Source organism: Acartia tonsa, chromosome 9 (assembly GCF_053477335.1).
Source record: "Acartia tonsa isolate MP-2025a chromosome 9, ASM5347733v1, whole genome shotgun sequence".
Classification (NCBI taxonomy): Eukaryota; Metazoa; Arthropoda; class Copepoda; order Calanoida; family Acartiidae; genus Acartia; species Acartia tonsa.
The window spans coordinates 18,871,368-18,888,058 of NC_137268.1; the positions used below are offsets into that span (position 1 = coordinate 18,871,368).

At 33.3% G+C, this 16,691-nt stretch overlaps 2 protein-coding genes across 2 annotated transcripts; both read right to left on the reverse strand.

Moving 5' to 3' along the window:
* Positions 1–627: 627 nt before the first annotated feature.
* LOC145327420 (uncharacterized) lies at positions 628–4,288 on the reverse strand. Its single transcript, XM_080170971.1, has 5 exons — positions 4,270–4,288; positions 3,701–3,829; positions 2,994–3,078; positions 2,166–2,196; positions 628–1,554 (listed from the first exon to the last, which is right to left on the reverse strand). The coding sequence occupies exons 1-5, from the start codon at positions 4,286–4,288 to the stop codon at positions 1,450–1,452; spliced, it is 369 nt and encodes a 122-aa protein (XP_080027097.1). The 3' UTR covers positions 628–1,449.
* On the reverse strand, positions 4,283–15,933 carry LOC145327753 (uncharacterized). The gene is made up of 12 exons (XM_080171309.1): positions 15,856–15,933; positions 14,767–14,874; positions 14,068–14,164; positions 13,090–13,166; positions 12,683–12,700; positions 11,963–12,038; positions 11,556–11,605; positions 9,580–9,636; positions 8,789–8,860; positions 5,527–5,574; positions 4,936–4,978; positions 4,283–4,429 (listed from the first exon to the last, which is right to left on the reverse strand). Exons 1-12 carry the CDS (start codon positions 15,884–15,886, stop codon positions 4,324–4,326), a joined length of 783 nt encoding a protein of 260 aa, XP_080027435.1. The 5' UTR covers positions 15,887–15,933; the 3' UTR covers positions 4,283–4,323.
* Positions 15,934–16,691: the final 758 nt, after the last annotated feature.

The following is a 16,691-nucleotide window of genomic DNA, read 5'->3' on the forward strand; positions in this document are numbered from 1 at the left end:
CAACAGATTATAACAATGGTTAGGTTTGAAGGGGGTGTGGGACACAAGGGCTTAGCCCACGGCGGTAGACAGTCTGCGGGGGTAGCTGTGGTAAAAGGGGAGGCAGCGCCTCCCGGTTGTATAATTGCGTGAGGGGCGCGTGATAGCTGCGTGTCCGTGCCCCTCCCCATATTTAGGCAGGCCAGTTTGACCGCTGGACAGCGGGGTCACCGGCGGTCATGAGGTAAATGGTGATATAATGGGATTAGTGCAGAAGGCTTGTTATGATAAGTCACTGCGTAGCAATTCTGTAAACTGCCCGTCCGTCTGTTGCCGTATTACCACAATTATACTCATTATAAATTATACATTATAAGTAGTACAACTAATGTATAACTATTTTTGGGTAATATACTCATCATATTTAAATATTTTTGACTTACAAATAACTTTTTCAAATGTTTAACTGCTTAATGTTAATTTAGTTGTATATGTGAAAAAGACTAACTAACAAACAAATGGAGATTAAGAAGCTTATTAGCTCAGAATCGTCACTTAAAATTCGGTGAAGCATTTAAACCCCCTCCCCCCCCCCCTTATAAAAAAATAGACCATTGGGATTTATTTCATGCCCTACCTCTGCGGCGAGTTGATAATTGCCGGACTACCAAGTACCCATTATAACCTAACCTAAACCAACAAACTGCAAAATAACTTCCTCACCCTACCAAATTTAATTTAAAAATAAGGGGGGAGGGGAGGTATTATTGCGCCATAAATGAAAATAACATAGATAAAAGGGTGAAAGTAGTAATTTTATTTCTCGTATTCATTCGAATCCGGTGGATAGGAACCGGTTCTCATCCATACAAAAAAACTATGTCTAGCATCGTATTATATCTAGCTTTCTAAGAATATAAAAATGTACAGTCATAAGATTAAAACCAGTTTTTTAGCCCGTGCCTTCGGCACCTCTGCGCTAGAAAAACTGGTTTTAATCTTATAATTGTACAATATATATCCGCGGAAATCTGTTTATAATACGATGCGAGAAATAACTATTAAATACTTTTTTAAAATATGACATCTTAAGACGACATATATATCATATAATGTTTCTTGAACAACCACAAAAAAATTTTCTGAAAAAAAAATTGTATTTACTTTACACGATATGAACTTTAGGTGAATTCCCCCAAAATATCTAGCAAGCACAGAAAATCCTCCCTTATTTTTAGAAAAAATTGAAAATATGAAATGAAAAAGGTTATTTTTGTGTAAACCCTGTGAGAGAACCTATCCCTGTGTGGCCTATGCATGCAATGCCTAAACCCTACGGGACTACCTTAAACACAATTTAACCTAACCTAACCTGATATAAAACACATGCAAACTACCACTCCTAATGCATTCAATTTATATCAAAATAAGGGGGGAGGTTCTGTGCCCGACTAAGTATTTTTATTTATTCTAAATTGTCCCTTCTTTCTGTATTTCAATGAAATTCTTGGAATCGTCTTTTTCTTTCACTTCTTCGCCTTCAGTTTCTTCAGTATTCTCAGAGTCTATTACTTCCTTGAAATTACAATGTTATATGCCCAGCGATCTCGTATACCTAGTATCATTTGCATTTAGAAGCACTGTATAAAATTATCAATTCATTTATAGATTTAAAGAAAAATGGTAAAAAAGATTCTTGATTGAAATTAATTTTGGAACCTAGTAATAGTGTCTAACATTTTATCTTTGTCACGTAACAAAAATAGATGGATGAGAGATGGATTTTTGTTACGTCACAAAGATAAAAAGTTAGACACTATTACTTGGTTCTTAATTTTGAGAAAAAGTAAAAAAATAAAATAAGATATAATTTGCCTTCCTTGGTATCTAGATGTTTTTATCCTTGTTTTAAATTGATAAAAAATACAAAGTTGGAATTTAGTAGTTTGACTTCAAAACAACCTTTGATCAGAGTTGTTACGCTTCCCATGCAGTACCTTACGGTTATAGGAATTATCATGCATGGTTTGAAATTGATACGATAATTCTAACATATCTTATTTATAAAAAAAGCTAACCGTTACGGACGAACGTACGGACCGACCCTTATTAAAGAAAGACTTCGCTTTAAGAAGGAAATAAAAAGACAGTAAGTTTTTCTAAAATAAAATTCATTGCACTATTACCTTCCCTGTAAAGATGGCAAAAAAGTGTGAACTGAAAAAAAATTAAATAACTCGAAATATTATTTCATGTACTTTATAACTAGGATCTATCTATCTATATCTCCTTACGTAGGTGTACGTTAGTCGTTTGATTTTATCAAAAATTATTTTTTTGTTGCTTATAAAGTACATTGTTTCATATGCATTCTTAAACACTTATATTAGTTTATCTACATTTTTCTGTCGCATGTCTCTTGTTGAAGATAGAAAAAAATAAGAAATTTAACGTTGCTTTCTCTCAAAGTGCCTAGCGAGCACAGAACCCTCCAACCCCCCCCCCCCTTATTTTTTTATTAATTGATTATAAAGGGAAATAGTATTTTTCGCCTAAACAATCGGTGGCCTATCCCTGCGGGGCTACTTTGTACTTAATAACACCTATTCTAACATAGCCTAAAACCAAACCTTCCTTGTTTATTTTGCTTTTATTCTTTAAAAAAGGATGGAGGGGATTCTGAGCTCGGTTGCGCATTTTCAAGGCAACCTTAATTGTAAGATTTCATAGAAAAACATAATAGTTATTTCCCGCATCGTATTATAAAAAGCTTTCCGCGGATATAGAATGTACAATTATATAATTAAAACTAGTTTTTTTAGCCCCGAGGTGCCGAAGTCACGGGCTAAAAAAACTAGTTTTAATCTTATGGTTGTACATTTTTATATTCGTAGAAAGCTGGATATAATACGATGCTAGACATTGTTTTTTTGTATGGATGAGAACCGGTTCCTATCGACACCGGATTCGAATGAATATGAGAAAATACATTCTAAAAATATGAATATGAATACCTCATACTTCTATCAATGAAAAAGTAGAAGACCCAGTTGATACCAAAGTTGACCTTACACAGGTGAAAAGTAATCACGTACGGTACTGAAAAAAATATTTTGATACAAAATAAGATAAATCGTTCTTGTTAAAATTGATGGATTTTGTCTTTAGTAAGATCTCGTAAACAGCATAAAGAAAGAATTATTTAACTTTTCGAATTTTAAAAAAATAGTCAATTTTTTATGTTGTAAAACTAAAATAGAAACATATTTGGACTGCAAGCCTAACATCGAGGGGAGGGAGGGAAGTAACATAGCCTAATACCAGTCTGGGACCTTCCCAGATTTTCCTAATAAAGAAAACATAGTCCGTACAGTGGATAGCGATTTCTTGACGGACAAACAAAATTTGTTCAAACTCAATAGAATAAAGAAATCTTTAATTTATACAAACAAGCTGACTGTTTAAGATAAATATCCTCACTTTTAAATTGATGTTAACAAGGAACTTAAGGAATTAGACAATGGTCAATAAACTATTGTAAGTCTCCCATTATGATAAACAAAACTTCTCCTTCTGTAAATTAGAATTATTCGTTGAAAAGTTTAGACACTGCTAATTTTCAAGCAACCAGTTAAAATTCAGCACAAGTACCCCAAGTTTTTGAGCCAACGAATAAGAAAATGTTGTTATAAAACTTTGGGTACCAGTCTGATTTACTTACCTAGATCAACAAATAATTCTCCCGCTTCTGTGTTCAAAATGCTACACACCCTATAATGATTTTTTATATTCTTTTTAAAAACCTCTTGCTTTGCAGAGGTCTGTTCTTGCGTGACTTTCTTTATCCTTGCTTAATTTACCCCAATTTAAAAAATGATATAACTACGTCATTCAAGGACCCCCAAAATAACCCCCCTGTACAGATTTTGCCACCTTACACCCCCCCCCCCAAAAAAAAATGGACGTCCTTGATGTCATTATAAATCATTTGTAGTCCATGTTATTGTTCGGTTAAATTGAAAAATTCACCAGTTTAAGCAAGAATAGTTTGATAAAAACTGATGTCTTTTTAAAATACTTTCAACATAAAAATTATAATCCTAAAACTAATGGAATTTGCTTAAGCTAAAAGAATAACTTTTTGAAGTGCTGGAAAGTGTCATGTGTGATGTCATAAAAAACGTCTAAAAGGGAAAAATGAGAGGAAAAGTGGGACGTATTTTTATGACGTCACACATGACACTTTCCAGAGCTTCTAACTTTTTCAGTGTATGATTATCATAGATCTACTTTGAGTTGGTGCGTGCATGCACAGAGGTTAAAATGGTTTCGACACCCCCTCTTCTACACACCATGAAATGATATTATTCTTGTTTGAAAGAAATAATTTTCTTGCCTTGATGGAATTGGGAAGCCGATGTGCGAAATTGAGGCCATGATAATAACTATACTGAAATAAAACTTTTTAGTAGCGAAGCTACTCTATAATTAACTTTATGTGTTGTATGTACGTCAGTTCTTACGTTATGGTGAAATGTGATTTATTCAAGAAAGACGTCTAAAATTTTCTTGTTAAGATTCCCTATACCTCCAGTATATTTGAATTTACTTGGTCCCTCATTATTTTAATTCTACTACAAAAAAATATAAATATTAATCCATTAAAACCCGAGTGACTTCGCCCTTAGTTTATAGGGGCATCGGCCTAAGATGTGAAAGAAACTAGCTTTAAATCATCATAGGACCTAAAGATATATTCATTGAAAAGTAAAGTCCCATCGCCTTTATGGATACTGTCATTATTGTTTAAATAACATTTTTCCAGTATGGCTTGGAAACCTTTTAACATCAGTTGGATTAAAACCGGCTCTGAGCTATACAGAGAAACCATATACTGTATCAATATTTACGAACAATAAAATAAAAATCATAAAATTGATACCAGTTTTGTTTTACCTTAGCCGAATATTTTCATATTTCTCTTTCTTTGATATGTTCGCTGAAAAAAAAGTATTTGAATTGACTTTGTATATATTAAACACTTAATATAATGATTTATTCAGCTACTAGCTTAAGGAGTTTAACATTTTTATAATTAATTTATCTTAGATTTGTTGCAAGCCTTTGAGACCTCTCGGGGTATTGGTGTCGCTGTAGGTACATGTCCTCTCCACATCACCTTGAACATACTGCAGTGTAACCCGCTCAATCGCCCAGGGTTTTAATCAGACAACCATCTCTTTGATTGCACGACCTTTGTCTAGAAGTCCTAACTGTGCATGGTAGTGAGTTGCGCCTTTTTTGGGCCACGGCATTCCTCATACTCTAACTATTTATGTCGCCCATAGCAGCAATAGGAATCATTTTTAACGTCTTCAATTATGACGCGGTGCTGGGCCGAGATTCGAACCTATCACCTTCCCAACGACGAGTGGATGCGTTACGTGTTAATACGTGCAGTACTTACAAGTTATTTAATCAATTAATTAAAATATTTAAATAAGTTTTCAACACTTTTTAATGTTAAAATTCCCTAACAAAATTCACCTTTTGTTTCTGCTTGCCCAAACCTTTTATCCAAAAGATACAAAGTCCCTAGAGTATCAAAAATAGTTAGGTAGGTTGTGTCAATAAAATATATTAATTAGTTTGTTAAACCTGAACGAATCTCAAATATTACTTGGACAAACAATTTACAAATTTTAGGAAAGCTTTGTGTTTATAATTTTTAGTAGCAAAGCTACTCTATGATTCACTTTGTCTGTCCGTCCGTCAGTCAGTCCGTCCTTAACGCTATGGGAAATGGGATTTACTCATCTCTTATAAAAAAATAGAAGGCTGAAACTTCTTGACAACATTCCCATCAATATGGAGAAAATTAAGTATAAAACATCAATAGTGGTCGGACTGCTTTTAAGCAGCCTTTTTTCCACTTTTATTTTACAACAGATTTTCTCAGCTCCTACAAAAGATACAGGGTTGAAACTTATTGCCAATATGCCTTTTTTTAAGCTCCATAATTAGGTAAGAAAAATCTATGATAGTCTGACTGCTTTTAAGCAGCTTTTCAGACATAAACCTAAATTTTTTAAGGTTTCGCGATTTTAAGTTTTTCATATTTATTCGCATGTATCTCTTTCTTTTTTTGTTATGATAATAGTTAATCTGCTCTATAAATCACTTTTGTCCGTTTGTCTATTTCATGATTGATTTTGTGCTTCGCTACTTATTGATGTTGTCATCCTTGTTCCTTTTATAAATTCCCCTCTTTCTGACCACTAAACTTGGACGAGCAATTATCGAGATCTTTAGCATATCAACCAAAAAAACTTCCTACATTTATAAGGACTAACGGCTGCGCCCATAGCATCTAAGAGCTCTGCATTTTAAAAATGAAGAAGTACAAAGATATATATAAATTAATGTCTATCAAGGATGACAACATCCATAAAAGCTAGGCTCTAAAATTAAATCATATGGAAAGATAACAATTGTAGAGTGTCAGAACTTATTAAACTTAATTTTACTGGAAGTTGTTTAAGGACATACTTACATTTTTAGGCTTTGATCTATAGTTGCATCGCTAATAATATTGTACCTTGTTATTCTAGAAATCATTATTCTAAGTATCAGATGGATAGGATAATAAATCAAAAATATCATACAATATAGCACGTTTACGTACAGACGGACTGGTCCTAATTATTAAAAAACCTTGCTTTTATAAATATCCCCTTTCATCTCCCCCTATCAGTGCAATAAAGCTGAGTCTTCCAAAAACTATCCCTTTGTTGGGAACATTGAATGTTTCCCCCATCAAGATTTTCTCTTAATCTGTACCCTGACCCCCCCCCCCCTCTCAACTCTTCCCCAACACAATAACATATGCTACCCTCATTTTATGCTTGAAACTCCGACACATATGTGTTACCAATGTTTAAGGGTCAGTTTTTAATTGGATTTATCAATTTTACAAATTTCTATTTAACAATATCTTTAAATTCTTATTAGAAAATACCATATAAGTGCAAGCCTATATTCAATTTATTCCTATTCCAAGCATTTAAAAAAAAATAATTATGCATAAGTAGTAAGGTTTTCCTCTGAAGCATAAGATTTCGTTAGTTACTGATCCAATTGAGTTCTACATTTTGGTAAGCTTCATAATGGCTCTGTGATGTTTTTTTAATGAACTAATTATTAAGAGGGTTTTATGCTATTTTTTGTCCTAGATGCTAGTAGCACATTTGCTTGTATTTGTATTTGCTTATTAGGGCTCTCATTCTTAAGAGGTAGGAATATATGAGGGGGAAAAAAGCCCAAAACCATGGTGCGAAATATGTGAACTTCCCTGAGATAGAGATCTCAATAGGTTCGGTGGTTATCAAAATCTAATTTCTTCAGACAAAAAAAAATACTACTTTATAAAGGGATAGGATTTGTAATTGTTGAATGTGTTTTTTTAATTTTTAAAAACTGGGTAAATTTTTTTGAAAAATGATATCTTAAGAATTTGAAACATCTAGAAGTTAAAATGTCTTTATTGACTTGTATTAGTTCTAATTTTTAACAAAAGATGTCTAATTCAAAAATATATGTTAATGTCCCAGAAGAACTACTATAAAGATGTATAACTTTTAATGTATTAATCAATGAAATAATAATTACAAAATAATACTTAAATTGTAATGATAATATAAAGCTTTCATGATTGAAGAAAGGAATTTATATTTTATTGAATATATAGGTTAAGAAAAAATTTATCCTTTAGTAGCATAAGAAGGAAAGTAATTTCGATAGTAGTTGGAGAAGCCTAAATATTTTCTGTAATCTTCTGGTGATAAATATTATCATAAGGAAGATATAATACTAAATTCTTCTCCTAAGTGAATATTACACTTATGGCCTTCTTGTGCACACACACTTACAAAGGAAAGAGGAGGTGAAGATGATACTCTTGTTTATTTTTTTTAGAAGTTAGTAGTTTTTAAAATTTGACCGGTAAGTCTGTGAATACTGTGGCCTCCAATTATCAAAACCTTACTATTCTCGACACCTGAAGCAATGCCTAAGGGGAGTGGCTGCTCCTTAACGAGGAAGATGGCCGAGTCCAGTCAAGTCGAACACAGTAATAGTGTCTGACTGATTATGATGTAACAAAAAAAATTTAGCCAATGAGAGGCCACTATAAATTTTACCATTGGTCAATAATGGCCTCTCATTGGCTAATCTTTTTTGTTACGTCATAATCAGTCAGACACTATTACTGTGTTCAGTCAAGTCATATAGTTAGTAGTTGCGTCTCTAGCATTTAAATTTAAGTTTTTATATATTCTCTCTCTTTCATATCTTTGTCATGATAACAGATAATCTGCTCTATAGCTCACTTTGTCCGTTTGTCTATTTTATAACAGATTTTTTGCTTCGCTACTTATGGATGTTGTCATCCTTTTTAAATTATAGGATGGTTGACCCCCCTACCCCTCCCTCTTATCTATTTATTATTCTATTACAGTAACAAGAAAGAAAATCCTAGTAGAATTATACTAAAATGTTCTTGAGCGACAAAATGACAGATGCTAAGCAAGCTCTTTATAGCACCTATAAAAAAATGTAGATAAACATAAAAACGTATGGCCAAAGTATCCCAAATAACGTCATATAAGAGTAATGGATTTTTCTAATATTACGTTATTCGGAATACTTTGACCAAAAGTTTTTTAATTTTTCGGTTTTCCCCTTTTTTAAATGCACTATAAAGAGCTTCTACTCTAAGACTTAAAAGACCAGCAATGCTACAAAAAATTACCTAAGTTGACAGGGAACACAATAATCAAAGGAACAATACAAGAAATCATGCTCAGATTATACCAAAAGGTTCCTACAAAAATATGATATATTTGTTTTGTTTAAGATTAAACATAAATTTAAACTGAAGCTCTTTATGACGTCATTCAATCATGATACGACAAACCTCCTAAATAACAAACCCTCGAAACGACAAACCTCCTAATGCGACAACTCTAAAGTAAAACCTCCTAAAAATAAAAAAAAATAAATCTTCCAGAATTTGGGTAAAATTGTTCGAAAATTAATGGAAAAATTGTTCATAATTTCAGAAATTAATGGTCGAATTTTGTAATGCAAGGATGTATTGGGTTCGAAACCATGCCGTTTGATAGCCAAAACAGACTTTGGGAAAACTGTCGGACAGATTTTTAAATTTCAGCCTGTGTACAAAGTTATTTAAGAAATAAAGTTCAATTTTGAAGTAGGTTCGTGTGCATTATCGTTATTTTGAATTTAATTGTTTAATTGTAATACTGTTAGAGAATTTTGTCCTCAAATTTTGGAAGATTTTTTTATTTTATAATTTTTGAAAAATTTTAGGACATAAGAGATGTAGCATTAGGACGTTTGTCCCTTATTGAGGTTTGTCGAATGACTTGACTCCTAACAAGGTCTAACTAAATTTTTGCATATGTATAACATAGAGACGTTGATGTTGTAATCTACTGGTTGGTTGTCTGTAATATCTGCCCCTTAGTCATAGTATTATATTATTTTGACTCTGCAAGCTACCAAACTCATTATTTTTACCTCCAATTGTATCCATAGCTCCACTTTTTCTGTCATACACAAAAACAAATTCATATTCTAGGAAATAAATAGTCAACAAAATATTCCTCAAAGACAAATTGTTATGGAAAATGTTTGTCTATCTGTTAATCAATATTTCAAAACTAACTGTAGAGCGTTTTATTGGCCGCGGTTAAATTTAGCCTTTTTTTATCCTATTATGTTAAGTAGTAAGTTTATTTTTGTCTGTCGATTTCGATAACTACTTTACCGATTAAGTTCTCCATTTAAGGGAAGCTTCACATAAGTGCCAGAATGGTTTTAGGCTATTTTATTTCCATATTTAAGTCTTGAGATAGTTTAGGCTATTTTTTTGCCCTTTCCTAAATTCCTAGCCCTTAAAAATCGAGCTCCTAATGTTGGGACGCAGCCGTTAATTCTCATGTAAGGAAGTCCAAACAAAAATTGAATTAATGGTTGAAAAAATTAATTATATTGGCACTTAAAAATAGTGAAAATTATCTGGAAAAATATTTTTGTAAGAAGATGTGTTATCTTTACAAATATGACTAAAAATAGCAGTAGGACCAGAATGTTTCTTCCCTGGAAAGCATATCATGTTTGGTCCACGGTTAGGTAAAATATTTGGCTTTGGGCTGATGAAGGCAAACTTTTCTACTTTATATCAAAGAACTAGCGGTAACTAGTATCCTCTAAGGGCACTTAATGTTGGAGGGAGAAAAGTTGACCCTAACTCTTAACAATTGAGTTTCAAAAAGTATACAAATATTTTTGTGGGGGGTCAATTTTTGGATCTTGGACAAAGTAGCTTCGGACAAAGTAGCTTCGGACAAAGTAGCTTCGGACAAAGTAGCTTCAGGACAAAGTAGCTTCCGGACAAAGTAGCTTCAGGACATTTACTTAAGAAAAGTAGCTTCTAATAGTAATAAAGGTTATGGCCGCAGCGCTCGGCCCCCTGGCCTGCCTAGCCGCGGGCGCTCGGCCCCCTTGCCTATAACCTAACCTAACCTAACCTATGTAAGAATGTTTAATGTACATTAACTTCTAATTTTATTGAAAGAAAACCAAACTTTAACAATTTTAACAAAAAGTGGATCGCGGATTTTACTAAAAAGGGTTCGGCGATTTTTTTATAATTTTTAATTCGTTTTAACATTTTTCAAAATTTTTACAATTTCTGTCCGCCTTTCTGTCTGTCTGTCTGTCATTTTGTCTGTCTATTTGTCTGTCTTTATGTCTGTCTTTATGCCTTTTTCTATGTCTCTCTTTCTGTGTAGACATTTCTTAAGTAAAACGTCCTAAAATTTTTCAAAAGTTATTAAATAAAAAAATCTTCCAAATTTAAGGATAAAATCCACCACTGCTGTAAAAAAAGTTGAACAATAAAATCCAATATGGCGATAAAACACACAGGGACGAAATTCAAAACCGAAATTTCTTTCTTGAATAACTTTGTCTACAGGGTGAAATTTAAAAATCCGTCCGACAGTTGTCCCAAAGTCTGTGTTGGCTACCCAACGGCATGGTTTCGAACCCGATACAACCTTGCATTAAAAATATCGACCCTTACCTCACACTTAATAAATGTGATATTACTTGAAAAGTTTGTAGAGGGTTTTACTTAAAAGATGTCGCATTAGGAGGTTTGTCGTTTAGGAGGTTTTTTCTATTTTATTTATTAGAAGCTACTTTTCTTAAGTAAATGTCCGGAAGCTACTTTGTCCGGAAGCTACTTTGTCCTGAAGCTACTTTGTCCGAAGCTACTTTGTCCGAAGCTACTTTGTCCAAGATCCCAATTTTTACTGAAAATGTGGAGTTACCCTACCCCAAAATTGCTAAAAACCTTCCCTGGACCTATAAGAAACATCACTGTATAGGAGAACCATATCGGTTTAGCGGTTAGCGAGATCCTTAGATACAGTAAAAAAACCTTACTACCCTGTATATTTATAATAGGATAAGCCTAATCTTGATACCTGGTAAGAAATATGGAATGTGAAGGCATAGCAGAAAAATTGCCAAAACACTAAAGAAAATCGATTCATGATTCATTTTTAGAAAGACATTTTAACAAAGTTTGTGATGTGTTTTCTTAAAAGGCTTTGCTACTAAAATCTACTCTTTTATATAGTCAAAAATGTTCAAAAGCAGCAAAAAAAATAAAAGTAATCTATCAGCAGTCTTTAAGCAGGTGAAAGGTGAGGCAAATAACAATAAAAATTTTGAGGGGGGTAAAATGACGAGTTTCAAAGGTTTGAGGGGGATAATTCTAATTTTTAAAAAGTTGTTAAGCAATCGATTAAGAAAACATCATTACAAAACTTTGGGGGCTAGTGAAATAAACAGCCCAATATCCCCTCCCTCCATGAAATTTAACACTAACCTGACTAGAATTGTTGCAGATTTCATTGTGACTATCCTAACAGGTTCAAAAACATAATACACTGCTATAAACCTTTCTATATAAAATTATAAAGGGGTCATTTTTCGCGTATTTTCCGTAAAGTTGAGTTGCCTTATAGTCAAATGCTATTATTAAGTCAAACTGTTCATAATAAGATAATTTGACTAAAAGTTTACACCCAACTTTACGAAAAATACGCGAAAAAATGACCCTATTTTTAATTTATACTCTTCGAAGGACGTGCAACCTTTTTTTGGAGGGGGGGGGGGATGGTGAGAAGGGTATTTCAACTTTTGGGAGGGTTATAATGGAGCAATTTTTATTGCGGGGTTAAGGGGAGGGGGGTCCAGTAAAATATATTCTAAAAGTGTTTTTTTGGTGGGAGGGGTTATTTAATAGTACTAAACGCCCACCACCCCCCCCCCCCTCCCTTGGAGGTCCTTATACTCTTGATTACCTATGTCAGTCTGTTTAATTATGTTTAATTCATGTCTTTTTGCTTCTATATTCCTCTCTTTTCAAAACTGGTGGTTTTCCACTAACAGGAATTGTCACTTGTCAGAGATGATTTTAATAAAATTTATTTAAAAATCATTTTTAGTTATGAAATACAAAATGCTAAAACTACACTAAGTTGTTATTACAAAATGCTGAAACTACACTAAGTTGTAATAAAGAAAAGAAAACTATTATATTTACCTATTGTAAGACAGCATACTGAAATAAGAGTCTTTTAATGTTTAAAATTTATTATAAACTTGACAAATTCAAAATTTGCTACAATTTTTTTTAAATTTTTAAATTGTTTTATTTTTAGGTTTTATATTAAAATCCAAAACAAGCAAGTAATGTTATTTCTATTATGCATTCGAAACCGAATAATATCCGCTGGATTAGAACCGGTTCTCAGCCATAATGTAAAATCACGTATAGCATCGTATTGCAGACAATTTTGCACGAATATTAAAATAAAAATCATAAAATTAACACCACTTTTGTTAGCCCGGACCTTAGTTTTGATTTTAAAAATTTTCATTTTTGCGGAGAGGTGTCTATAATAAGATGCGATAAATAACTATTCCTTGTATTAAATCTAAGTATTGAACCTATGAAAGCAGAATAAGTAGAGAATGTAGAAAACAAATAAACTGTCACCATTCTATCTGGTCCCAACACTTCCTCTCTGAAAAGCGAAGATGATTAAAGTCCCTCTACAGATTATGACGTTATACCATAGAATAACCAATGAGAGGCCAGCATATATTTTACCATTGGTCAATTACAGTGTATGCTGGCCTCTCATTGGCTATTCTATCGTATGACGTCATAATTTGTGGAGGGACATTAATCATCTTCCTGAAAAGCTTATTAATTAATTATAGAACTTGCTAGCGGCAAAGCCCCATAGAGCACTTGAGTTGTTGGTGGGTTGAATTCGGATATTTTGGAGGTGGGGGGGAGGGCATTTTTTCTAGGGGTGATTTCTCGACGAACCCCATACTGTCCCACTTTGAGAAAGACGATTCAAGTGACGTCATATACGTTTAGGGAAGGGGGGAAGAAAATCTCTTCCCTTTTCTCCTATCTCTTTTGAAGAGATTTTCTTCCCCCCTTCCCTCTTGGGAAGGTGGAGATACTTTCCCCCCAAATTGTCATAAACCTACTATGGACCGGAAGGAAGCTTCACTGTATAGGAGAACCATATCGGTTTCGTGGTTAGCGAAACAAAAAAAGATTACTACTTATTATTTATTAGAATAGCGTTAGAAAGTTGAAATAGCGCAGCTTGTTCATAAAGTCAAAGTAAATTAGGCGAAATCATCCTGAAAATTGCATTTAGATGATTTGTTAGCTAAGACCATTTTTAAAAATGTCATACAGTTAACATGAACTATTTGGATTGAATGTTGACAAAATGCCTAAAAGTTTGTCAATGGAAACTAGGAAAATATGTGGATATTTTCGATTTTGGACTTTAGGTAAGACTCTCAACCACTCTATGTGGCGAATCTCCTAAGGGCTAAAGGCGAAGCAAATATTTATAGCATTATAGAGCAGCAACGTTAAAATAAGAAGATACTTACGTAAAATTTTGATTCCCGTCATACCAAGAGTTGATATCATTCATCCAGCTTTTCAAATATCCAGAATCAAGGCAAATTATGTCTGCCAGCGCCAGAGCTAAAATATCCAGAATATCAACATGCTGTAGAACTTGAAAATCCAAAATATCAGCGAGCTAGAGCTAAAATATCCAGAATATCAGCTAAGCTACAGAGCTTAGATATCCAGAATATCAGCTAAGCTACAGAGCTTAGATATCCAGAATATCAGCTAAGCTACAGAGCTTAGATATCCAGAATATCAGCTAAGCTACAGAGCTTAGATATCCAGAATATCAGCTAAGCTACAGAGCTAAAATATCCGGAATAACAGCTAAGCTACAGAGCTAAAATATCCAGAATATCAACGTGCGACAGATATGAGAATATCCAGAATATCAGCGTGCTACAGAACTTAAAAATCCAAAATATCAGCGAGCGACAGAGCTGAACCGATTGGGCTCTACTCTTTAGGTAATATAGCTACTTGTCCTATTGAAGTTAAAGGCTATTTTAGTCCCTCCAAAAAAGGAGAAATATTTACCTCCCCCCCCCCCCCCCCCTCCATAAAAAAACCTTTTTTATATATTTATTGTAAATAAAAACAAATAAAGGGGGTGCAGGTGGAGCCGCTAGTAAATTAAAATTCACTACCTTAAGTAATTATTTATTTTACCTTACCTATAAGAAATACATTGACAGGTCTTTGTTTCACCCTGCCCAGGCACAATGTTAACAAGGCACATAAATTACCAAGAGTTCCAAACGGTATCACTATAGCTGGGAAAACTAGAATAGTTATTTATCGCATCGTATTGTAAACAGCTTTCCGTGGATATAAAGATGTACAATTATGAGATTAAAACCAGGTGGGTTAGCCCGTGTTAACAGAACTGGTTTTAATATTATGATTTTACATTTTATATTCGTAGAAAACTGGATATAATACGATGCTAGACATTATTTTTTCGTATGGATGAGAACCGGTTCTAATCCACCGGATATTAATCGGTTTCGAAGCCATACTGGAAAAAGTATTGCAATGAAAATGATTTTCAAAATGCACCTCATCCTAACCAAAATTAGCTTTTTCTTCCAAAGAAATCTTTAGCGAATGATGGATTGAAAAAAAACAGACAAAGTGAGTTATAGAGCAAATGTTCTATTGTCATAACAAAGAACAGAAAGATAAAGATTATCAAAAACTCAAAGAAACTACAAAACCTTAAAAGAAAGGTTTAAGTCTTTTTAAGAATGACCGACAAAATAGATTAGATGCGCTAATGTCATAGAAATCTTCACTGAAAATTTCAGATATCTATCTTGAAAAGCAGTCGAGAAAATACATTTCCTCCTTAAGATTACGGACTGACTGATTGACGCTTTGCTACATTAAAGTACCTATATCCTATGATATAAAGTAGCAAGCATTATTTGTTTGTAGCAAAGGATCTCACTAACCACTGAACCGATATGGTGCTCATTTTTAGTAAAGCTTCATATAGGTCCTTGGATGGTTTTAGGCTATTTTATTTTTTTACCTAAAAAGTCTAAGCATGGTTTTAGACTTTTTTTAATTCCTTCCTTATTTCTTTGAATATATATCCCCTAGATGCTAGGGGCGCAGCCGCTAGTATTCTTTAAATTATCATCCAAAAAATGCAAAAAAGCTATTTAAAGATAAAAAAAAACTTAAAGCATTTTTAATTACTAAATCAGAAAGAGATTCCTATCTTTATAGAACAAACATTTCATGTTAAAAAATCATACTTAAAGCAAAAACTTTACTCGCTTCTACCATTTTATAAATTTAAGATTGTAGTAATATATTTGTTTATTATTTTAAAATATTTTCTTAACTAAAACAAGAAAATCCTTGAAAGTAAAAACGATATCAAACACTTCCTTTCACATTCTTTGCATTTTGATAAATAATTTGAAGGTCATTTTTGTTCGGTTATGCATGCAATAGACACTTAAAAGGACGTCCAAGCTTTAAATTTATAAAAAAGGAAGAAATTTTATTATTTTTTTTTTTTTGGGGGGGGGGGGGGAGGGGGGGGGTAAATGAGTGTTTTAAAGTATTTTTTAGCTCTATTGTATTTCCAAATATTTTGTGAGTGTCTCCCTATGGTTCCCCTTAATTTGTGTGTGTGGGGGGGGGGGGGTGTACACCCCTTTACACCTCCTCTATTGGACGTTTATACATAGGGTACACCTTCCTAGGTCCAGGAGAACACTAATTTTTTTGTAATCACTTTGTAAAAATGTGTAGCTTTCTGCTTTCTCTCTTGAGGGAGTGTTCTCCGCAATTTTTCTTATCTATAATACAAAGTAGCTTGATGTCTGTCCCTTAAGATCTCGGTAACCACTGAACCGATCAGATTCTACTCTTCAGGGTATATACCTATTGGTCCTGTGGTGGTTTTAAGCTGTTTTCTTGGGGGGTGAGACACCCCCAACCCCCCCAAAAACAAAAAAAATCCCACCCATTTTTTTTTTTTTTGTAAGAAATATACTTGGCCCTTTGTAGAAGATTTCCTTTGTGGAAGATCCGTTGTAGAAGATTTCCTTGGTCCTCCTTATTAATTTTTTTTTTTTACAAA

What these genes read in the sequence shown, in the direction of transcription:
- LOC145327420 (XM_080170971.1), bottom strand. An exon ending in AGAATTATTTGTTGATCTAG is followed by an intron (nt 3,079 to 3,700) that starts GTAAGTAAATCA and finishes TATTTTTTTCAG; the next exon opens with TACCGTACGTGATTACTTTT. An exon ending in TTGCCATCTTTACAGGGAAG is followed by an intron (nt 1,555 to 2,165) that starts GTAATAGTGCAA and finishes TGTAATTTCAAG; the next exon opens with GAAGTAATAGACTCTGAGAA.
- LOC145327753 (XM_080171309.1), bottom strand. Translation starts at nt 15,886, where the DNA reads ATGGTAGAAGCGAGTAAAGTTTTTGCTTTAA. An exon ending in TGTCAATGTATTTCTTATAG is followed by an intron (nt 14,165 to 14,766) that starts GTAAGGTAAAAT and finishes TGGATATTTTAG; the next exon opens with CTCTGGCGCTGGCAGACATA. An exon ending in AGCTATGGATACAATTGGAG is followed by an intron (nt 8,861 to 9,579) that starts GTAAAAATAATG and finishes ATATTTTTGTAG; the next exon opens with GAACCTTTTGGTATAATCTG.